The 25228-nt window shown below is 40.5% G+C and overlaps 1 protein-coding gene across 1 annotated transcript in view; it reads left to right on the forward strand.

The window, feature by feature from the left end:
- LOC127623380 (CD276 antigen-like) overlaps positions 1 to 25228 on the forward strand; it is a 122761-nt gene that overhangs the window by 86777 nt on the left and 10756 nt on the right. Inside the window, exon 7 of the mRNA XM_052097820.1 lies at positions 3004 to 3041. Coding sequence (XP_051953780.1) covers positions 3004 to 3026 — 23 coding nt within the window. The 3' untranslated portion in view covers positions 3027 to 3041. The remainder of the gene's footprint in view (positions 1 to 3003; positions 3042 to 25228) is intronic.

Here is a 25228-nt window from a genome sequence, read left to right on the forward strand (position 1 = left end):
CAGTTAAAGCACATCTTGTTCGTTTCATTTCAAATCCATTGTGGTGGTGTATAGAGACAAAAAGATTAGAATTGTGTCGATGTCCCAATATTTATGGACCTGACTGTATGTCCAATGTAAGTTACAGTAGTTTAACAGTATATCAAGCTCTTTTATCTCAAAAGATCAGGGAAAATTTTCTTCCCTATGGCATGACTCCTTTAAGAAAAGTTGCCAACACCTTAAGGTACACACACACACATACTCTTCAAACCATTGGTATTTTTGGTACCGATCTAGGGCAACTTTTACAATGTGCAATTTTTAATCAAACTTTTTGGTAGATGGCTATTATATTAATGTTAGCTATTCTGGGCTCTGGCTTGAGAAAAAAGTAATGGTTCAATTTATTAATGACCCTCAATGGCATTGTAGTAATTATGATATTAAATACAACTGGGTGAAATGTGATCGCACATCTGAAATGAGCATGAAGAGCGTATTGATAGGACATAAAACCCTACTTCAGTCATTTCATTTTGTCTTAATCATTCTTTTTTGTGATATGTGGGAAAAAAATAATCTCTGTGACAATTCATGACAGTTGCTGCCTAAATTGCCACAACTGTCAAGCAGAACAAGCCCCTCGCCAATCGCCCTCAGGTGAAGGCCAAAGTAAACGTTGGCAGAGTCCAGCTTCAGTTCCCCTAGTGGCTTTAATATCATTAAAGATTCATTTGACTCCTTTAGTCTGATTGAATTATTCAGCCTGGCCATGAGCAGCAGAGTTAATACTATGAGATTTTAATAAGCAGGCAGGTGAAGAGGGTCAGCGAGAGAGAAAGAAAAAACGAGAGAAAGACTGAGGGGCAAAGAGTGAAAGAGAGAATGCCATAAAGACAGACAGGGGTTAGAGAGAGAGAGAGAGAAAGAAAGAGAGGATAAAAATGTGTCTGTGATAATAGGGGTCTCATGAATATTGAACATTTGATGTGTGTCAAATGTGTTAAAATGACATGACACGGAATGTTGACTGGGTGGGAATTTCGGAACGTTCAGAAGACTCCTACAGGCTGCTATTAAGCTTTGAATTGAATTAGCGATGCACAACTGGATGTTGAATTGGAATTTGAATGACAAGAAAAGGAATTCACTGAATTGTAATTCTTGTAAACCTGCTTCATGTTGTTTGGCTCTTTTTTTAATATTTTTGTCATTTAGTGCATTCTGGTAAATTGTGTGTTCTTTCACCATGGTGCATAAAATAAAATGTTTATTTAATACAATATAATATATATATGTGTGTGTGTGTGTGTGTGTGTGTGTGTGTGTGTGTGTGTGTGTGTGTGTGTGTGAGCGTGTATTTATCACTTTGTGGGGACCAAATGTCCCCATAAGGATAGTAAAACCCGAAATTTTTGACCTTGTGGGGACATTTTGTCGGTCCCCATGAGGAAAACAGCTTATAAATCATACTAAATTATGTTTTTTGAAAAGGTAAAAATGCAGAAAGTTTTCTGTGAGGGTTAGGTTTAGGGGTAGGGTTAGGTTTAGGGGATAGAATATAAAGTTTGTACAGTATAAAAACCATTATGTCTATGGAAAGTCCCCATAAAACATGGAAACACAACGTGTGTGTGTGTGTGTGTGTGTGTGTGTGTGTGTGTGTGTGTGTGTGTGTGTGTGTGTGTGTGTGTGTGTGTGTGTGAATTAAATACAATTTCTAGAGGTAGCATTTCAAGCTTTTGTTATTGATATCATCTAGTGTTTCTGGAAAAAAAAAATATTTAGCATACGCATATTCATTTCTTTGAATTCCATTCCATTTTTCCTTTCCCCCCATGTCTCAAAACATCTTATTAAAACTATTTAAACTCAAAAATATTTAAAAACATTGGTAACTATAGTTCTGGAATTAGCAGTTGCCTTCGATCCTAATACATATGATTTTATCAACAGATGGAACTGAACATAAATCAGCTCAATTAATTCATGGCACAGCCCATATGTCAATTTATAAGTTTATCTCCATGCAGTAATGTAAAATGCAAGCAATAAAAAATAGATGGTAATGGATTTACCATTAATTTGTTCTGCTATGTCTTGCCACAAAGCATGTATTGTGTATTGTTCAGAGTGAATTATTAGGATAATGTTTGGTAGGAGATTTTTGTGACAGCATGTGCTTTATATATTTTCACCCTGTTGAATTATTAGTTGTGCTTGCCAAGGCAAGCATCACTGTTACTTTTGCTTTTGTAATTTGAACAACCCCTAGCCTTAAGTACTGATTAAAACATTGGCATGTAACTTCACCTGCACAGTTTATGCTATGGACAAGAATGATACCTCAAATGGCTTGTTGAAAGGAGGTGTGATATTGTTTTTTTCCAAGTGATTTGACTTAGACGATAAAAGGGACAAACAATAAACCAGACTTACATGAGGGACCCAAGCCACATCTCAAGACAAAAACACACACGCATACACACAGCCACGCACACACACACAAATTATTCCTCTGTCTCTCTCTCTCTCTCTCTCTCTCTCTCTGTCATCCTTATTCTTTTCTCTCTACTGACGTCATCATTATAGAACTCTTTATGCCATTCGTGGCATGTTACTGCAACCCTTGGCAACTGATCACCCCAGGAAGCTCCATTCAACTGACTCTCCCTTTAGACCAGCGCTGTATCCCCATGTGTTTTGTTGTGGTTGTTGTTGTAATTGTTTGCATGCATTTGTGTTGCTTGCTTACAATTAAATGTCACATACATTGGCACACCTAAAAAGCTTAGGGGAAAAAGAAAAGAGAAAAAGCAGGTCTTCTATTGGAGTGTTGGGCAGGTTGTAATGATGTTGGGTGTATAGACTTCAGTTAGCTCTCCAGGGAGTATGAGCCTGAGATGGTTGTTACTAGCCCAGCTGAACTCAATACTGCAATACTTTTTTTTACTGGCCTTGAGTTGTTTACCTCTTTACACACATCCTTAAAGCAAACTGTTTTTTTTCTCTTTGTTTCAGCTGCAACACCTCTAAAGAGCTAAAACTGGATACCAAAGGTAAGTTTTTTAAGGATTAACAGTAGCTCTGACCAGAATATTTGCACAGGAAAATATTCCTGTCTTATTGTTGGATGCCCCATTATACAGCATCTATAACAGCATTTTTCTAATTCTATCATTTTTATGGCCACACTGCACAATAAGTTTAGCTATTACACTTCCCATTATACTTTCAGATAAATTTGACTCCTCATGTTGATAAAAAAAATCCATATACACGTAAGTGTCAACTACCCTTTTACTATCTGAGTGGAATTTGTGCCTTCTGCTCCTTGTTTCTTGTGACAAGTGTTTACGAGCAGTGAGGTCTGCGGTGATTGCCATTTTAATAAGGCGTCATAATCTTTATTCCGTGAAGGACATTGAGAAGTTCCTGAAGTCTTGACATTCTGCTTCCATAATATCCATTAGGTCAATGGTTGCCATGACGAATGCATTTCAGTGTCAAGTCATTAAAGTGGCCCGGTGGACTGCTCCTCTACCCTACCATGTTAAGCCTGATCACTGCTAATCACAAGCCCTCTGAATCACTAAAAAGCCAGACACAGGTGCAACTGTATAGCGACGAGTTTGCAAGAAAAATCTATTTGAAAGAGAAGGGGAGAGAGGGTGACTGGTCGTTGCTAAGGTGAGGAAATAAAACACCAGCTTTCCTAGACACGTAGGAGGGAACTGACACACTGACATTCAACGAGTCGCACTATTTTTAACTGCCACTCCTCACGTCTTATTTGAGAAATTGGCACTGTGTTTTTAATTGGAGGCCATGCCAGGATGCCATCCAGAGATATTAGCTTATGTTCTGACAACAAACATTGTTTTGATCAAAGGAAATTATGTAGACGTGTCGATCAATTTTAAAGTATCCAGGCTGGCTGAGATGAGGGAGATTGCATGAATTTAATCATCTTTATGGAGCTTTAATCATCTTCATGGCTAGACTGTAAACGTCTTTTTTATTTTAGGGGAGAACAGAGCTAGTCACTGGGAAGTTGTCACAAGTCATGTATCTCGGCATGTTACTATAAGGTTGGGTGGCAAAAGTCCAATTACATGAATGTGTGTTTTCTCTAGCAGTGGTTTTGTATGTCGGTTTGAAATACCTACTGTGTTTAAAACCCTTTCAAATTGTTGTGCATTTTTTTTTGTGTGTGTGTGAATTCTATCCTACATGCTAAAATTCCATTATAATCATATGCTTGTTATACAGTAGTTGTTGGTGAACAAAATAAATTATTTTCTTTTTTTTTGTACGCTATTTTTATTTTTGTTTACACTTTTGCTGTAATGCTTTTCATAAACGTTTAACAGTTTACATTTTGTTAAAAGCCTCCCTTGGCAATTTGGTTTTAGGTGAGAGGCCAGACAAAGAGTAAACCTAGATGGGGATTTGACTCTCTCCTTCTCTGGAGTCACCCAGGGTGAGAGGCGCAGAGGGCATGGGGATACTCACAAGCCCTTATCTCGGTACCACGATTTTGGAGTTTAACCCAGTAGACGAGATAGTCACCTCAATGCGACTTTGTGTTGCAGGGGGAATGCTCTAGCTGTGGTCTGTGCCTATGCACCAAATCGCTGTTTGGAGTATCCGACCTTCTTGGAGACCCTGAGCGGTGCCTTGGAAGGGATGCCTGGGAACTCCATAGTTCTGCTGTCTGACTTCAATGCCGATTTTGGCGACAATGGAGAAATCTGGAGGGGAGTGATTGGGAGGAATGGCCCACCCAATCTGAACTCCAGCTGTGTTTTGTTTTTGGACTTCTGTGCTTGTCATGGATTGGCCATAACACCATGTTCGATCACAGGGTTGTTCATAATTGTACTTGGTACCAGAGCACCATATGCCAAAGGTCATTGATCGACTGTATTGTTGTATCAACAGACCATTGGCCGTATGTTTTGGACACTCAAGTAAAGGGAGGAGCAGAGCTGTCAACTGATCACCACCTGGTGGTGAGTTGGATCAGGTTGCTGGAGGAGGCTGCCGGACAGACCTGGCAAATAAATTAAAGCTTAGCGAATTGTGAGGGTGAACTGGGAAGGTCTGGTGGAGTCTTCTGTACAGAAAATCTTTAACTACCACCTATGAAGGTCCTGTTTAAAGCCTCCTTTGCAGAAGTGGCTGCTTGGAGCTGTGGTTTTAAAGTTGTGTCCACGTTCTCGGCATTAATTCAAGCTTGTTCTCAGTGGGTATTGGACTCTGCCAAGGTTGTCCTTTGTCACCTTTTCTGTTTGTGATATTCATGGATATGATTTCAATGTGCAGGCGAGGATCAGAGTGTGCCCAGTTTGGAGGCCCCAGGATTACAGCTTTGCTATTTGCCCATGATGTTTTCCTGATGGCATTATCAGGCTGTGACCTCCAGTGATGAGAGTCAGCACCTACAAGTCTGAGGCCATGGTTCTCTGTTGGAAAAGAGTGGATTGTCTCCTCTGGGTAGGGAGTGAGCTGCTTTCTGAAATGGAGGAGTTTAAGTATCTCGGGGTCTTGTGTACGAGTGAGGGTAAACTGGAGCATAAGATTGATAAGTGGATTGTGCAATGGTGGCAGTAATGTAGTCATTGTATGGGAACATGGTGGTAAAGAGGGAGCTGAGTCTATAGTCGAAGCTTTCAATTTACCACTCAGTCTATGTTCCTGCCCTCACCTGTGGTCATGAGCTTTGGGTAGTGACCGAAACAATAAGATTGCAGATACAATCTGCCAAAAGGAGCTATGCCCAAGGCAACATCTATTCCTATGTTTCCAACTCTGTGTTTGCTTGTTCTGGGATATCTTTAGAAATTGCATCATCAACTAGGGTAAAAGGCATGAGAGGTACCTTAGTCTTATTACATTATCCTTCTCTGCTGTTCTTCTGAGACCTGTGAATCTATTTCATACAAATTAGATGTAATTTGCCCATGCAGGCACGAGGATGCACTGATAAAAATAAATTATTATGTCAATGTGTGGGTGTTGTTGATGATCTTGTTTATAATGTTGAAAAGAAGATCTGTCCATCTGTCCTTGGTTCTGAAATCTGATGTATTTCTGATTGAAAAGGAATAGTCCATGAAGACAAAATGTAGGCCATTGTATCCATTGGGAATTTATGGATTATTATAAGTGGGAATCTTATACCAGAATGAAGCCAGGTGATTAAAAGGGATTAGTTGCAATACACTGCACTGGTAAATCATGCACAATAAAATGATAAACATGCATTAGAAAGTAAAAACGTTCATTTTGATTTCATGTTGTCTTTCAAGGGCTAGACTTACAGTGTCTGCATTTTGCCCCAAAGCAGTATCAAATTGACATTGAGTAGGCCCTAGTCTTTCTGTCACGTGTCACAACAGAAATGAAGGAGCCACTGTACAAACTGTTGAACAAAACCATTGTTCTGTTTTGCAGGTGCATTAGTCCATGTCCAACTTCTTTAGGAAAGTAAAACACACTCTGTAGTACCTAGTGAAATTTTACCCAGAGAACAACCCACTCAATCAGCCTTATTTTAAAAAGCAGGTATGGAGGAATATGTGTCAAACATGTGCCAAAAAGAGGACATCACTAAATTGTTAATTATTGGTGCACAGCTACTATATGACACATTTGGAGACTTTGGAGACAATCTTTTACTTTTTTAATGACCCATTCCCAATTTTTCTGTCAATAGCCTCATTCCCTAAAACTCCTAAATGCCCATGTTCTCCAAACCAAACCATTTACCTTGGCAGAAGATTAAACCCTAAAATATCTTTTGTCCACTGATCAGTACTGTTCATTGTTCTTACAAGTTTCCTTGCCCATCCCTTCCAAGGCACCACTCAGGGTCTTCAATAAGGCCGGATACTCCAAACAGCGATTTGGTGCATAAGATTTCATCACTTCTAAAATGGAGGGACTTTTTGAAAAGTGAAAGTGAAAACTCCAACCCCAAGAGCTAGCTTCACTAAAAAAGAGTTCAACTGATCTCACAGCTCCAAAATTAAAGGTGAAGTGAGTAATTTTTTCGATGTTAAAATGCGTTGGACACAACATTTGCATGCTCCACCCATTTGCTCCCAGCATGCACTCTAACAGCGAGAGGAAGAGAGTAAGCAAGATCTTTATTGCCAAGCACTAGGAGTCTACGAAATACATCAAAATCTAATATAAAAAACAAAAAGCCCCCTCTAGCAGTTGAGAAAACAGATGATGATTGGAAGAAGGAAGATAGAGAGGATGAGGAGGAAAAAAGAAAGCTGTAATTGCAGTGCCACACAAAGTTTTTTAGACCCTTTACTGAAATAGCCTTGCAAATTTAAGACAAGTAATGCAGTGGCCTAAGCATTTCCTCAAGCCCTCGTTTTTAATCTAAAGTAATTTACATGGATACTGATAGCCACAAGTTAAATACTGTATTTGTGCCTTTGATCACCATTGTCTTTAACTCCACTGAAAGTTTTTTTCACCTTCATTGAAGTTTCCAGAGTAGACAAATTTAAAGGGAGAGTTCATCCAAAAACAAACATTTTCTTATCATTTACTCACCCTCATGTGTTCCAGACTTTTGACTCTTCCATTGAACATAAGAGGAGAATATTTGAAGAATGTTGATGCTGCCCTTTCCCATACAATGAAAATGAATGGTGACTGAGGTTGTTAGTCATTAACATTCTGCCTAACATCTCCTTTTGTGTTCCACAGAAGAAAGAAAGCAATACAGGTTTGTGACAACATGAGAGTGAGTATTATCGACAAATTTTCATTTGGGGGGAAACTTTCCCTTTAAGCTCCTGAGCTGAGTCACGGGTGATCAATTTTTCGTAATATTGCATGGCTTCATTATGTATTGACTGTTAAATTTAATGCAGCATACAACATATCTTATTTAATAAAAGTCAGTGCATGTGATTACTGTTTACTCATCCAATATCATGGGATGGTTTCCCCCCATTAACCTCTGTGATATTCAAATATTGATATTTTTAATAGATTAATGCAGTTCTGCTGCAGTATGTTTCATTCTGGATGTATAGCAATATACACACATTAATTTATTCATGTGCATTCACTGTAGTTTTGTCAGTTTATGCATTCTTCTTTTCTCTATTATAAGGTCATGTTATTCTAACAGCTACAGTACTCAAGTAAAAGCAAGACTCACTAAATTTAATTAACGCCTCTTAGGTGTGTTTTCTGAGTCTCGACACATTGGTTGCGTCCAAAACCGAAAGGCAGCTGCCTTGTTGCCCAGACAGTTAATGACTTTGACAGGCAGCATTTCTATTCAGGCACTTATTTGTAATCTTGGCAGACTGATATGAAGTCGGAAACAGTTAACAGCTTTTTAATTAAAATCGGTCAGTGCTTACCGAAATTCGAAACACCGTCCCCAGTGGCCAAATTGGTAAGTGTTGTTGGGCCTGTGGGCACGTGTGAGTACCATTTTCCATCTGTAATGTCCACCGAGGGGCAGCTATCAATCTAATCAGAACATCCACGGCAATTACAAAAAATCCAGGCATTATGACTTAATCTAGACCCATTTGTCTGCATTTTAAGACAATAATGTAAACCTATTAATAAGAATAAGGATACACAGCTAAAAAATGACAGCATTAAAATACATGTAAGCTTGTGTGTCTAAAAAATATACACCAGAACACTCAGTATTCTAGTCACTTTGTATTCTTTTCAATTTGAGAATAGAGCCATATTTCCTTTCCTCCTGAGTGGAAATGTAATGCTTCACCCCAGTGGTTCAAGACTTTGTATAAAACTTAATGTCTGTCATAGCGATCCCTTTTAACAGATTGAGCCGATAGGGGCAATTAGTGGCAGATAATGGCTCGCCCACCCTCACCTTAAGTACTGCACTAAAATATTGATTTATTTCCAATCCTATATATTCCCCTTATCCATTTGCGTTCACTCTAAAAATATCTCTCATCATGGCAAGCTTTCCATAGGGCCACACGTGTATAAATGGTTAGAGCCGAGGGAGGGAAAGACTAAGAAAGACGAGGCCTTTTTAGGAATGTCAGGATGGTAGCAATGAGATAGAGAGCATTTCTACGAGTGCCTGAGGAGAACTATAGTTTCTATCAGTGGATGATATACGTAAAGAGGATGTACAGAGACGTGAGAGGTGTAATAAAGAAGTAGGGCTGGTCAGGGACAATAGGATACCTTCACAATGCCTAATTCATTCTTAATGTGAATTGAAACCAATTGCAGCTCAACTAGGGCTTTAAGAGCAATGCTTGAAATGCCCTTGTGCTTGCACTGAAAAGAGAAAAAAAGGGATGTTTTATTATCATGTTTCTGATAGCTTTATGGAGCAAACAAAATATGAAAGGGAACCTAAGACAATGAATAATCAATTTATGTTTGACCAATCAGAGTTGCTCGCTGTTGACCTGAAGCATCTCCCCTTAGGTAACACAGTTAACTGTAGCCACTTTTCAATTTGTTTCTTCCTTTTAAGAATTTTGAAAAGGCAATTCATGCACTTATTACATCAAGTCTTGACTACTGTAATTCACTATATACGGGAATCAGTCAATCGTCTCTTTCTCGGTTGCAAACAGTATAAAATGCAGCTGTTGGTCTTCTGACTGATGTAAGAAAACGTGAAAACATCACCCCAGTTTTAGTCTCAATACACTGGCTGCCAGTCCTCCACAGAATTGATTTTAAATTCAGCTTACTGGTATACAGTATAAATCCTTAAATGGCGTAGCACCATTTTATCTTTCTGAACTCTTATCTGGTCATCACCCCAAGTTGTCTCTAAGATCTACAAACCAGATGTTACTATCAGTAACTAGGACTAGACTGAAATCAAGAGGAGACCGTGCGTTTGCTGTAGCTGCCTCTACGCTTTGGAATAGTCTGCCTGTTTGTATCAGAACTGCAAAAACTGTACATGTTTTTAAATCAAAGTTTAAAAGTTATCTGTTTTCTATAGCTTTTAATCAATGATGGTTTCTTGTTGCATGATATACTTTATGTGATATATTGTTTGTATTATGCTGTATGTTATTTTTACAATGTTATGTACAGTACAACAGTGGTTGTTTTTAAATTGTCCTCTATATTTAACATTGACATTGACAAAAGCCTAACTTTTCATGATCCAATGAAATTCCAATGGATACAGTACCTTCATTATTTCTTGCTGATATTCAGTTTGACAAATCTGTCACATTACAGATATTAAAGGTTTGGAAATATATTTTCCTTCTCGTCTTGAACAGAATTTAACACCACAGAGTTAACTTGTGCAAAACCAGGACGTTTTTTGTCGAGTGATCATCTTAAAAGGATAGTTTCAGAAAAAGTTTTGCAGATCACCACATATTCATCTTGCAGGTGAAAATGTAATTGCACCAAAATGCACAACACAAACTATTATTATTCTTGCTTTCTAAATGGTTGTTCTGACATGGAGCCCCCAAAGATAGGACAGATGGGGGGAAAGAGGAGGTCGAAGAGAGAGAGAAAATATAGAGAGAGAGTTGAGGACGGAGGCAGGAGACTGATGACGACTAATGAACACGCCTGGAGTTTAGCTCCACTCATCTCATGACATATGTCACCCTCCTCCAATGTCTCTCACCTTGCCTCTGTCTCTGAATTACGTAACAAGCCTGAGGGATCAATTAAGTGCCATAAATGACTCGCAATGCCAAAACATGATACACAGCTTTCGTGTTATGTGTTCTGCTTTCCCATACATTTCACTATAGGTTTGCTTTAGTGATCAAAACTCAGAAAAAGTGAGTATTAGGTTTTGTGTACTTCACTTAAAAACCACTTTAAAACCATGAAGGTTTTAAAGATCATTCAAGACCATTTATGGGCCATTTAGAGTTTTTGCATTGTGATATTATTTTAATGACTATTAAGCCCTAATTACTGTAGTCTTAAGAACAATTACAGTATAATTTAATTTTAAAGTGTTTAGTAGTATTTTTAATACAGTAAAGACATCATCATAGAGTAAAATAAAACAAAAAAACCTGTCGTACAATTAAGAGAATCTTCGATTGACAATAATAGGAATTACAAAAAAAAATAAAAAACTCAAAAGCCATATGTTCATACACATTACAGTAATGAGAATTTTGAAGAAAATTGACTTATTTGTCATGAAAATATTGTCACAATTATAAAAATCCTGGTCCCAAAATAGGTCTCATTTTCTTAATGCAAAGTTTAGTTTTTATTATCATTTTATTAATTGTTATTCATTTTGGGTGAAATGATACCTGGACATGTTTTCATGCAGTTCACTTGTAAGCTCTGTGCATGTCTTGCATGCATGCTTGTAAGGGAGGAAAGATTAATCTTTTTTTTCTTCCATCATTCTGTCAGACTGCTCGTGAAATGGTCAACAACTCTGAGCCTCAGGCTCTCTCTGTCAGCAACACTAAATATCTTCTCACGCAGACAGATTCCCTCTGTCTGCCCCCCCACACACACACACATATACACATACAAACGCAGCACACAACCTACATCTCACGTCAGTTCCGATGGGACCTTGCTTCTTCTGCTTGTCTGTTAAACTATTGCTTCATTCACATGAGATCCCACATATGCTCTCCTGTGAAGGACTACACTTCTCATAAGTCCCTACTGGAAATTAGCCTGACTGTCTAAGTTGTCACAAATTTATTGAGGTGTTTTCATGTGTTATGCCTGGGTGTAAATAATTTAGTGGTGTTAATCTACCTACATTTACTTATTTATTCAGTTTAATAACATTTAAACTTAGAACATATGTACAGTAATCTGTTGATACCTTTACAAAAGAGTACTGTGGTGGTACCATGGTACAGTGATAGTATCAGATAGAAATACCTTAGCATTTATAGATACTGTAATATGACACGTCCATCAAACAGTAGTTAATGGCACTTCAATGAATACCATTGCACTACCACACATTATTCCATAGTTTATGCGCCAAATATGAAAAGGATCTTCCTCCTTTTGTGGATTTTGATATTCTAGGATCTATTAACAGGTCAGAATTTTGCAATTGTAATGAACGTGATGGAATATAGCGTGGTATAAGGTCACTTAAGTACTGCGGAGCTAGACCATTCAATGCTTTAACGTAGTTAACAGAATGTATGATGATAAAATGGGGCTAATATGATCATATTCCTTGGTTCTCGTTAGCACTCTGGCTGCTGAATTTTGAACAAATTGAAGTTTATTTATTGATCTTGCTGGACATCCTCCCAGTAATGCATTACAATAATCTAGTCTTGAAGTCATGAATGCATTAATTCGTTTTTCGGCATCAGCAACAGAGAGCATGTGACTTAATTTAGCAATATTTCTTAGGTGGAAGAATGCTGTTCTACAAACATTGGTATTGAACATTGAATTTCAAAGGACAGATTGGAATCAAATATAACAGCTAAGTTCTATAACAGCTATGTGAATTTTTAAGTAACCAACAATTAAAGCTCTATCTACAGTAACTACAAGATCTGATAAAAAATTAGCAAATTCACCAAGGAAATCAGAATAAGGCCCGGGTGATCTATACATTGTAGCAAGGACAAAAGACGACAGAGATTTTTTATTTATATCTGACGGTGTCACATTAAGCATTACTAGTTCAATAGATTTACATTTATATCCTGTCCTCTGACTAACACCAAAAACTTAACCGTAAATTGTAGCAAAACTTCCTCCTCGACCCTTCAGTCGAGGCTCATGTTTATAACAATAACCTGGGGGAGTAGATTCATTTATACTAATATATGCATCTGGAGTAAGCCAGGTTTCAGTCAAACAGAGCACATCCAATCTATGATACGTAATCATTTCATTAACAATTAGTGCTTTGGTAGAAAGAGATCTAATGTTTAGTAGCCCTATTTTTATATGATGTGTGTTTTTAATTTGTTTGTTTTGTTCAAGTTTGACCATAATCATATTTTTTCTAAATAATTTATTGAGGGTATTGTGTTTGGTATTTCGGGGGAACAGACATATTCTCTATGAGATATCTACATAGTATGTGACCTGTGTGACGTCTCAAGGCAGCTAGCAGACGTTCAGATTAACCAGTTTGTCTGCTTCCTGACCTGGGCCCCAGTTAGTCAAATACTATCATTATTAAGACTATGAGCAACATTACTAAATAGGAGATGGCACCTTCCCTGGAGGGATGGAGTCCGTCTCTCTTTAGCAGGTCAGATCTACTCCAAAAACTCTTCCAGTTGTCTATAAATCCTATTTTATTCTTCAGACACCACTCAGATATCCAAACCATTCAGTGACACTAATCTACTATAAACCTCGTCACCTCGTCACGTGACGAGCAGGGAGGGGACCAGAGCATATTACGGTGTCTGACATCGTTTTTTGCAAATTCGCACATCTCTTTAACATTATCTTTAATGATCTCCAACTGGCGAAGCCAGACATCGTTAGTGCCAACATGTATAACAATTTTATAAAATTTTTGAAAATAGATTTGATTTGATGTTAGACGCTCTGGCCCTCGAAATGCAATTAAAAATAATAGCTGGAGTCTCTATTTCCACGTTCCTTACAATAGAATCGCCAATAACAAGGGCTCTTTCAACATGATTCTCAGTGGGTGTATCTCTGAGTGGGGAGAATCGATTGTAAACCCTAACAGGAATGGGAGATTGGTGTCTCTTTGCTGAGTGAGTATGCCCCCGAGACATCACCCAAATGCCCTGCTGCAGCCGGAACCAAAGTGTGTATGTTGCTCTCTGTACTACTCCCATCCGAAACAGTATCTACCGGCTTCTCTTTCTCACTGACCTCCACTAGCGTTCGGATGCGAGTCTCTAACTCATTAAACTTCTCCGTCAGCCTTACTAATTCCTTACATTTATCACATATGAATCCCTCACTGCTGATGGAGGAGGCTATTGTAAACATGTGACATGAAATGCAGGAAGAAATAACATGAGCGGATGCCATGACTTACTGCAAATTGTTTGTTGTTGGTTGTTCCTGAACTGTGAGGGTTTGAGATTGATGTGAATTCCTCATGCAATTGTTTGTTATTGTTGGTTGTTCTTGATAAGTGGTGCTTTGAGATCGATGCAATAATCTCTGTACCGCGGAGGAGAAAACACTGAAAAAATGCACGCAGTTTAATCGTGATAAAAATAGAATGCGGATGCAGGTGTAATATGCACGCAGTTGAATCACGATAAGAGAATAATTCGAGGGAAAACCTGATGTGTGCTTAAAAATGGCAGATTTTAAGGATTAAAGGCTGAAAACAGATATATAAGCGATGCTAAAAAACTAGCAGGCTACAAACACAGACTCTAGCTAGGTGCCAGCAGCAACAGGTAAAATACACGCAGATGAAACAGTAGAAAAGTGGAAAAACATGAAATGCGGTAAAATGACAAAGGATATAATGATGAATGTTTCAGAATAAGAATAAGCAATGCTAAGCAGCCTAGGCAGGCTACAAACAAACACTCGTGCAGCATGCCATCAGCAACAGGAAGTCCAGTGACGTCAGATTCAAGAGCATTCTGTGTGTACTTTTTGGCACATATTTGTGAGTGTGAGTCCTTAGACTTATTTATCACCTAGGCTTTCCCTCCCTTGCGTCATCCTGACTTCGAGCCGACGTAGACATCCCTGGCACTGCTTCCCCAGCCAGTGAAATGCACACCACACACTGATACACTGTTACAGGACCCATCCACAACAATTCCCCTCAATAAAGTCTGGTCAATTCATACACAAAATTAGTGGATGGGAGAGGCGGGTAATAACCGCTTCCTCAACACTATGCTTTTGTCCCCAAAATTGAATAATGACCATCAATAACAGGTAATCGTTAAAATCCCTGTGCACACACCTCATCTTCACCCAATGGTTTGCACCCAAAGCCTCATCTTCAACCAAGCTTTGGTGAATGGAGATTTTGAGTGTGGTGTAGTGGTCTAAGCACATAACTGGTAATCTGGTAATCAGAAGGACACTGGTTCGAGCCCCACAGCCACCACCATTGTGTCCTTGAGCAAGGCACTTAACTCCAGGTTGCTCCAGGGGGATTGTCCGTGTAATAAGGGCTCTGTAAGTCACTTTGGATAAAAGTGTCTGCCAAATGCATAAATAAATAAATGTTACAACCTGAATCCACCAAGGCTTGGAATGAAGGTATCCGATATGCTCATGCTCGATTCGGGTGGCTTGGGGCGCATTGGGGATCCGGACCAATGTCTCCACCTCCACCACAGGATGAGAGAAAGGAGAGCTGGAGGAGAGGGAGAGAGAGAGAGAGAGAGAGAGAAGAAGAAGAGGCCTCGCCAGTCCCCGAATAAGCCGCCATATGGTCCTCAGCCAAATGGACTGCCTCATCCAGCAAAGCCAGGTGGTGGCACTGGATCCTCTCCGCTTTCCAGTACCACCAGATTCAAATCCTTGTACACCTGGAGGTTGTCGATCGGAAGTTGATGGGCCGCGAGTTAGGCTTCCCCAGTCAGCATTGGCAGTAGGTGGATGGCCTACTGGGTGTTTGGCCACTTCCACGCCTCTGCCATCCGCTCAAACAGCTTGTTGTAGGCCTCAGGGTCATCTTGCAGTCTCATCTTAATGAGCGTGGCTTGGGGAGTGTTCATAGTCGCTGCTGGGGTTGTGGTGGAAGACAGTGGTCTGGATTGCCTATTTTATCCCTCTCCTGCTCTCAATGCAATACAGAACAGCTGTTAGAGATGATTTCCCACAGGTGTCAATTCTTACCATCATTCCTCTCCCAGCCTCGCTCTCCACAGATATCGCTAGGCCATGCCCACATCACCACAGTCCTGTAACTGGTCACCTTTTTTTATTTTTCATAATTTTTAATAATCCTTTTGCCTTCTGTAGTTCAGTTTAAAAGGCCCTTTGGAGTGACAAAACATTTAAATGTACAACTATTCAAGTTTTCTTTAAATTTAAATTGTATTAATATATCATAAAAGCTGCATGCATAATCATAAAAGAACTGGCTGATTAAAGTTTTAGATGGAGTATCACACCACAGGTTAGTTTTGCAGTATTTCAAGTCATAATCCCATCTTCATATCAAGATTTGTTTTACTTATTTGAAAACTGTTTTTGCAATTCACTTTATTGCTGTTGGTGACAAAGAAATTACACACCTCACCTTTAAAATAAGCAAATTGCATTGAGTTCCACTTTGCACATTTACTGGTCATGTATTGAAAATTCATGAAAGAAGTGTGCTCACAATATTGTATGTATTGTGAATAGAGAGAACATACTGTATAACCACATAGGTGCTGTCTAATGGCATGATTTATGAATTTAACGCAGGCAGTATTATTATTGGTTCTTCTGTAGTAGCATGTATGAATTGTGTTCAATCCTGTTGGTTTTTTCTCCGCTGACAAGCTGACTAGAATTGCATCGAAGGATCTATGACTCAAGTAAATCATATAATCTTTGAGGCATCTTAGAAGTGTGTCTACTTCAAATAAGTGAGTATAAAAGCAGCCCGTTTTTCCCCGTCATTCCACATGGGATCTGTGTTACTTAGTAATAGCTGAATAAGCCACAGTAGAATCTGATTGGTGCCTTTTATCCAGCACAGACCCGCAGGCATGTGAGGGCAGTGAAGTGAAGGCCTTGGTGCCTATTAAAATGAATTAACACTAGCCTTGCCCAAATTATTGACCAGATCTTCAAGACAGAGCTCTTAGTACACTTGAGTTCTATTTAAACCGTGCTCTGTCATATCCTACAATGTTATCATTTTATTTTTCCCCTGTGGTCCACTATAATGTTAGTTTTTCATTACCATTTTCCGCCCTCTCACAGACCCTTATAATTAAACATGCATTTTTTTACTGCTGTATCTTCTTCGTCAGAATGAAAACTACTGCTGCAAATACTGTACATGTCTATTAGTGTTGTACCAGACTGATCTAAAAGTGAAATTGGAAACAGTAGATTGATTTTTTTTTAACTCAAATCAGCCTGTGCTTACAAAGATGCGAAACACTGCCCCCAGTGGTCAGAGCGCTAAGTGTTGTTGCGTGTTTGAGCATGTGTGAGCTGTATTTTTTTGGAAGTCATTTCGGAAGTATAAATGAAGCGAGTTGTTTTGAGCTGTACAGGCTATAACACAGTGAAGAGGAACGCATATTTTATAAATTGTACAACCCAAACCTAAACATAACCGTCAGTGGAATACAAATGTTATGTTAGTGGGAAAAATGCAACCTCAGAATCTTGCTTAACATGCATTTATTTTTTTATTTCACCGTGGAATCTGAACCTCTGTCTCTCACACCGCTGATGCAACTCCCTTCCGGTTGCATCACAGCAGAAGGCAAACATGAAGGCGATGCAAAAATGTCTGATAGGAGATGGCACTTGTCGGTGAGTCTGTATTTTTTGGCCGATCCTAGTTTAGTCAAGTCAAGTGGATTTTATTGTCGTTTCAACCATATACAGTTAGTACAGTACACAGCGAAACAAGACAACGTTCCTCCAGGACCATGGTGCTACATAAAAACAACATAGGACAAACAAAGGACCACATGAGACTACACAACTAAATAAAATACCTATATAAAACACCTATATATACATTTATACCTATATAAAGTGCACGTGCAAACATGTGCAAAAAGTACGGGACAGTACAAGAAATTTCTGACAATGAACAGGAGACCGACAGGTACACAGTAGTGCAAAAAGATGACAGTTTCTAAAAACGTAAACATAACATACTATGAGATAGTGTTCTGTGCACATAGCAGTTATTGAGTTAGCAGACAGTTATAAAGTGACAGTAATTAAAGTGCAACTCAGGACACGTGTGTGTGTGTGTGTCAGTCCAGTCTCTGAGTATTGAGGAGTCTGATGGCTTGGGGGAAGAAGCTGTTACACAGTCTGGCCGTGAGGGCCCGAATGCTTCGGTACCTCTTGCCAGACGGCAGGAGGGTAAAGAGTTTGTGTGAGGGGTGTGTGGGGTCGTCCACAATGCTGGTTGCTTTGCAGATACAGTGTTTTTTGTAAGCATCTCGAAGCACTTCATGATGCTGGGTGTAAGTGCGACGGGACGGTAGTCATTGAGGCAGGTCACTGAAGACTTCTTTTGCATGGGGATGATGGTGGTGGCCTTGAAGCACGTTGGAATGATGGCGCTGCTCAGAAAGATGTTGAAGATGACAGTAAGAACATCTGCTAGCTGGTCTGCACATCCTCTGAGCACTCTGCCAGGAATGTTGTCTGGTCCAGCAGCCTTCCGTGGGTTGACTGTATGTAGAGTTTTCCTCACATCTGCCGTGGTAAGACAGAGCACCTGGTCGTTGGGAGGAGGGGTGGTCTTCCTCGCCACCACATCATTCTGCACTTCAAACCAAGCGTAGAAGTCGTTCAGCGCATCTGGAAGGGAGGCATCTTTGTCACAGGCAACTGATGTTGTCCTGTATTTGGTGATGGCCTGGATGCCCTGCCACATACGCCGCATGTCACCGCTGTCCTGGAAGTGACTGTGGATTCTCTGGGCGTGTGCGCGCTTTGCCTATCTGATTGCCCGGGACAGTTTGGCCCTTGCTGTTCTTAGGGCTGCATTATCGCCTGCTCTGAAGGTGGAGTCTCAGGTCCTCAGCAGAGTGCGCACCTCCGCAGTCATCCACGGCTTCTGGTTGGAGCGTGTGGTGATGGTCTTGGAGAAAGTGACATCATCAATGCACTTGCTGAAGTAGCTGGTCACTGATGCTGTGTACTCCTCCAATTTGGTAGAATCGCCATATGTTTCAGCCTCCCTGAACATGTGCCAGTCAGTACACTCAAAACAGTCCTGAAGAGCAGAGATGGCTCCTGCTGGCCAGGTTTTCACCTGCTTCTGAAGTGGTTTTGTGCGTCTGACGAGTGGTTTGTAACTGGAATTAGCATAACAGAGATGTGGTCTGAGTAGGGGGCAGGTATCCACCCGGTACACGCCTGGGATGATTATGTAAACAAGATCAAGCACGTTCGCCCCTCTCGTTGCAAAGTCCACATACTGATGGAATTTAGGGAGCACTGTCTTGAGATTTGTATGGTTGAAATCTCCAGCGACAATAAACAGTCCGTCGTGGTGAGCGTTCTGCAGTTCGCTCATAGCCCCATACAGTTCACTGAGCGCTTCCTTAGCGTTAGCGCTGGGAGGAATTTAAACTACGGTTATGCAAACAGTGGTGAATTCCTGTGGTAAATAAAAAGGTCTGCATCTAACAGTCACAAGCTCCAACAGCGATGAACAGTAACTAGAGACTAGCATATAGTTCTTGCACCATTCCGTGTTGATGTAAACACACAAGTCACCACCGCGAGTCTTACAGCAGTGAGCTGTATTTCTGTCGGCACGAAACGAGGCAAGCCCGTCTAGCTGAATGGCGGCATCCGGAACTCTGTCGCTGAGCCACGTCTCCGTGAAAACAAAGACTCAGCAGTCTCTAAACTCACGCTGTGTAGCCTGCTGGAGTCAGATATAGTCCAGTTTATTGTCCAGGGAGCAAACATTTGAGAGCAGGATAGACGGGAGAGCCGGCCAGCTAGGGTTTGTTTTTAGCCTAGCATGGACCCCCACCCTCTTGCCGCACTTCCGCTTTCTCGCACACCGCTTACGCTGTCCTCTCCCCCGGCCCCTGGAGGCCTGGTCTCCGCAGCAAGCCGAGTACGCGTAGCGCCTCCTGCAGGTCATTATGCAGCTTGGTTTTTGCATGAGTCTTATATTTCAGTAGTGTCTTGCGATGGTAGACACGAACATCGTTGCTCCGATGTCCATGTGCTGCATAAGTCGGGCTTTTTTAACAAAAATAGCACCATTTTGGATCCGGAGTGGCCACTGCGTGCTACCGCGCTGCCATTTTGGATCTGAGTATTTACCAGAACTCTCGGAAACAACATGCCCAAATCTTGTGTGATCATGTTGGTTGTACATGTGCCTGGGGGTGGTTTCCTTAAGTTTGTGTCTTCGGTGTGTGTGTGTGTGTGTGTGTGTGCACATGTGGTCTTGTTTGGCTATTCACTGGAGGACACAATGTCCCTTTAATGATAGTAAAACCTGAAAAACCTACATTGTGGGAACCTTGTTGGTGGTCCAGACAAGGAAAACGGCTTCATAAGGGGGCTAAATTAATGCCTAATTGCACATATACAAATGCAAAAAGATATGTGTAAGGGGTATGTTTATGTGCTACTAATTAAAATGAACCTAATTGAAGAACAATATAAGGGTGTTCCCACTATGATATAAACATTTTGATTCAAAGAGCTAACTCTGTCAAAATGGTAATGATGGAAAGTGCAGAAAGGATGTTGTTAGTTGACACTCAGGAATTCTTCGCAAGATGTGATAAGAATTTTAGTACTGTCAAACCAGTTTTAATCTGAAATAAATCTGATTAGAATTCTTAGCTGATGTCTTTTTTTCTGATCTGTACAGGCATGCAAGACACACAATACACACTGACCTTTAAAAGTCCTGTGAGATCCCAGTCAGCCAAATCAGACATAAACTCAGCTAAGTGCTAATGGCAGTTGCAGTTTGCGGAGCTTTAGCCTGTAAAATTCATTATAGAGTGTGCAAAGCTGTAGAAGCAGGGGACGGGCAGCACTCATTTGCATGCTTTGCAAGATGCTCAGGTTCCCTGAGAAGACAAGAGCTGTGACTCTCTCCTGTCTACCCCCTTCTGTTTTTCACTTTTCTCTTCTCCCCTCTGCCTCTCTATCCCTCTTTCCCTCATTCTCATCTGAATCACCCTGCCTTTGGGGCTTACCAAAGGAGACTCTTCAAACATGGCTTTGTACTGGAGTAGAGAATCAAGATTAATGCACTTCCATTGCTCGACTTGCTTGAAGTGAGAGAGACCAAGTATAATTAACACCACGGGGCCTGGAAGGAGAGTTTGGGGAGGGTAATTATACAAAATGATAGAAAACAGAGGGAATGATCACATGCGTGATATTTTAACTCAATTCTTTTCTTCTTCGAGTGATGTATGTTTGGATTACCACAGACAGATGCGAGTTGTCTTAGACCAGAAGCCATCTTGTTTGGGGGGGGTGGGGGGGTGTGGATGTTCATGCAACCAACTTCCAAATGGAGTTGGGCTTTGTCCAAACTTATGTACTGAATTCGATTAAGAATTTGAACTTTAAAGGCATTGTCCTTTAAGCATACTTAAAACCTGGGTTTTTAAACTAGGGTCCTGGGACCCTAATGAGGGTCCTTGTGAGTCCATGAAAAAAATAATTAGGAAAAGAGAGAGAGAGAGAGAGAGAGAGAAGATTTGCATAATAAACATTATGTAAATTTTTACATATTTACATAAAGTATTTTTAATAAATATGTTTTAGGGCAGTCAAAGTTGATATGTTAACTTGAAATTATTGATATGTTAAACTACAAAACCTTTTTAACATTTTTACTAAATATGAAAATATTACTGTTTCATTATACTTAGAAATCATGAATTTAAACATAATTATTGACGAATAATTCTATTGACAGCTCTCATTTTTAAAGTAAATAATTAAAAGCAAATTTGCCTATACGTAGCTTGAACTTCCTTCCTTGAATTTCTCATCAAGCTTGGAGGGCGCTGTGGTGTTGAATGCTGAGCTGTAGTCTACAAACAGCATTCTCACATATGTGTTCCTTTTTCCAGGTGGGAGAGAGCAGTGTGTATTGTAAATGCAATGGCATCATCAGTGGAGCGGTTGCTGCAGTAGGCAAACTGCAATGGGTCCAAAGACGTGGGCAGCACAGAGCAGATGTGATCTCTGATTAACCTCTCAAAGCATTAGCTGATGATGGGGGTCAGAGCCACAGGGCGCCAGTCATTTAAGCAAGTGATTTTGGCTTGCTTCGGTACAGGCACAATGGTTGACGTTTTGAAGCATGTGGGGACTACAGACAAGGAGAGGGACAGGTTGAAAATGTCCATTAAAACACCAGCCAGTTGGTTCATGCATGCTCTGATGACGTGGCCCGGAATGCTGTCTGGACCCACGGCTTTATGGATATTCACCCGTCGGAAGGATCGGGTTACATCTGCAACATAGACGGAGAGTGAACCATCATCTGTAGCGTCAGCCGCGAGTGCTCTCTCCGCGAGGGCGGTGTTATTGTCCTCGAAACGAGCATAAAATTTATTAAGCTCATCCGGGAGAGAGGCAGCGGTGTTCACGCCAGAGTTTGTATTCCCTTTGTAGTCCGTGATGATGTTAATTCCCTGCCACATACTTCTAGAGTTAGTGGTGTTGAACTGTCCTTCAATTTTGTCCCTGTACTGGCATTTGGCTGCACTGATAGAGTTACGGAGGGCATAACTGGCTTGTTTATGCTCCTCCACATTCCAGAAATTAAAAGCGGAGGTCCGTACATCGCCATTAACCCATGGTTTCTGTTTGGGGTAGATCCGTATTGTTTTGGTTGGCACAACGTCCTCTACGCACTTCCTGATGAAACACGTTACGCTATCAGCGTAAGCCTCGATGTCGTCATCAGAGGCGGACCGGAACATCTCCCAGTCCGCGTGATCAAAACAGTCTTGTAGTGCAGAGTCTGATTGGTCCGACCAGCACTGGATCGTTCTGGTGCTTCCTGTTTCAGTTTCTGCCTGTAAGCGGGCAGAAGCAGAATGGAAGAGTGGTCTGATTTGCCAAATGGTGGGCGAGGGAGGGAATTGTAGCCATACCGGAAAGGAGAATAGGAATGCTTCAAAACCCGGTCCCCTCGTGTGTTGAAGCTGATGTGTTGGTGGTATTTTGGTACGATTGTTTTACAATTGGCTTTGTTAAAGTCCCCGGTAACAATGAACGTGGCCTCAGGGTGCGCGGATTCCTGCTCACTTATACTCCCATACAGTTCCTTGAGTGCCTGGTCTGTGTCGGCTTGTGGGGGGATGTACACAGCTGTGATAATGACCGCTGTGATTTCCCTTGGTAGCCGGAATGGTCGACACAGAAGCATGAGATATTCCAGATTAGGGGAGCAGAAAGACTTGATAATATGTACGTTCCTCTGATCACACCATGATTTGTTGATCATAAAACATACACCACCACCACCTCTGCTTTTACCTGAGAGGTCTTTCGCTTTGTCTGCTCGGTGTACGGAGAACCCAGCGGGTTCGATGGCCGGGTCTGGAATCTCCGCAGACAGCCAGGTTTCCGTAAGGCAAATAACGCAGCAGTCCCTTGTCTCTCGTTGGAAAGAGATCCGTGCTCTCAGCTTGCAGAGCTTGTTGTCCAGAGACTGAAAATTTGCCAGTAGTATACTGGGCAGCGGGGGTCGATTTGTGCGACGTCTTACTCTGATGTGAACGGCGGCTCTTTTCCCCCTTTTCCTTCTGCGTTTCCGCGGCCGGGCAGCCCAGACAAAGGGCTCTGCTGGCGTGTTTGTGAACAGCGGGTCAGCATTGAGGAATTTGAAGTCCGGTTTACGGTGTATAATTGTAGAACCATTGTCCAAAAGCGTTTGTCTGTCGTATACAATAAGGCAGACAACATCCAAGACAAAAAAAACTGTAAACAAAACAATAAATTATTGATATAATTTATTGGCATGACTTGTGCACTTAATGCACGGACCTCCGCTTTTAATTCCTGGAACGTGGAGGAGCATAAACAAGCCAGTTATGCCCTCCGTAACTCTATCACTGCAGTGTTGTGTCGGAGCTCGCAAACGCAGCAGCCATACTCGGCGCCATCTTGAGTCCAGATCCAAAATGAGTCCAAATGAGCTTTATTGGCATGACTTGTGCAGTATTGCCAAAGCATTGGCCATTACATGAGCAATGAACAAAATAATGATGATATAGTACATAAAGAAAATATCAATCAATCAATAAATGAGAGCAAAAAAAAAAAAGACATATATTCAGACCTGTTAAGATAGAATATTTCTGACTTTAGTTTTATCCACTGACTGACTCTCTTAGTTTGTGACAAGTTGCTAAATATTTTGCTGCTTTTGTGATCAAGCTGGAGTTTTCTTCCGAAATATGTCTTAATTTTTGAGGATTTGATAATGCCATAAAATTTGGTGCTATTTGTTCTCTCTCTCTCTCTCTCTCTCTCTCTCTCTCTCTCTCTCTCTCTCTCTCTCTCTCTCTCTATATATATATATATATATATATATATATATATATATATACACACACAGTATAATTATATTTTAGTCCCTCGTAAGCGTATCTTTATTTTTGGGAGTCCTTGGTATCAAAAATGTTGAAAACCCCTGCAAACATCAATCACAAATAATTATTTTTTGTTAAACAAGTGCAATTCTACCACGATAACTTTTAAACATCTTGCTTGGTACCTACATCACTTACTGTACACTTGAAAAGAGCTGTGTGGCTCAAAGTTGTTCACCATTTTTGGTTCAATCTGAAGGCTCCTCATCTCCCTTGGCCTTAAGGGATAGTAAAGTGTCCACTTCACTTTGTACACTTTAGAATCTCAGCAGATGCAGTCCGTCGTCTGGGTATTGTTCACCTATTGCATCATGAGTATTCGTGCATCCTACATGTAGCAGGGAAGTATGTATATTTGGACCAATAAATAGTGATATATCTATCTCTGCGGCAACATTAGCTTCAACGTCCGTTGTCAGTGCAATGCGGGCGTGTCCACAAATCAGTATTGTTTCACAATATTGTGAAAAGTTTAACTTTATTAAAATGAGCAATAGTGAGATGCAGTTACTGCCAATAGATGTGAAGAAATTGGAGCACATGTGATTCGTCCTCTGTGAGATACTTTTTTATTTATTTTTTCATTTTGGCAAGGTGGAGGACATTTGATACTGTGAGCAATTTCACTGATCTATATGATTTGTCTCTGCCCACATGCCCACAGGGATTTAATAAAACATGATGTGTGGAAAACAGCATCAGAAATTGTCACATTCGAAGTTAAATAATTCCTGCATTGATATTCGTTCATCTTCTTCCTGGTATGATGCATCATGCAATGCTGTCATTTATATACTTTACTTTCTCCTACAGAATGCTGCTTTTTAGATGTAAGAAAACTGATTCCTTAGAAATATATCTTATTTTCACCAATAATAAATTGTTTTGTGCTCAGATTTTCAAAACCTATGGCAAGCCCACCAGTAACTTTAGATCATCCAGCAGTAGGAACACCCACTATGATGATCAATATGTTAATCGGT

Source organism: Xyrauchen texanus, chromosome 29, assembly GCF_025860055.1.
Source record: "Xyrauchen texanus isolate HMW12.3.18 chromosome 29, RBS_HiC_50CHRs, whole genome shotgun sequence".
NCBI lineage: Eukaryota > Metazoa > Chordata > Actinopteri > Cypriniformes > Catostomidae > Xyrauchen > Xyrauchen texanus.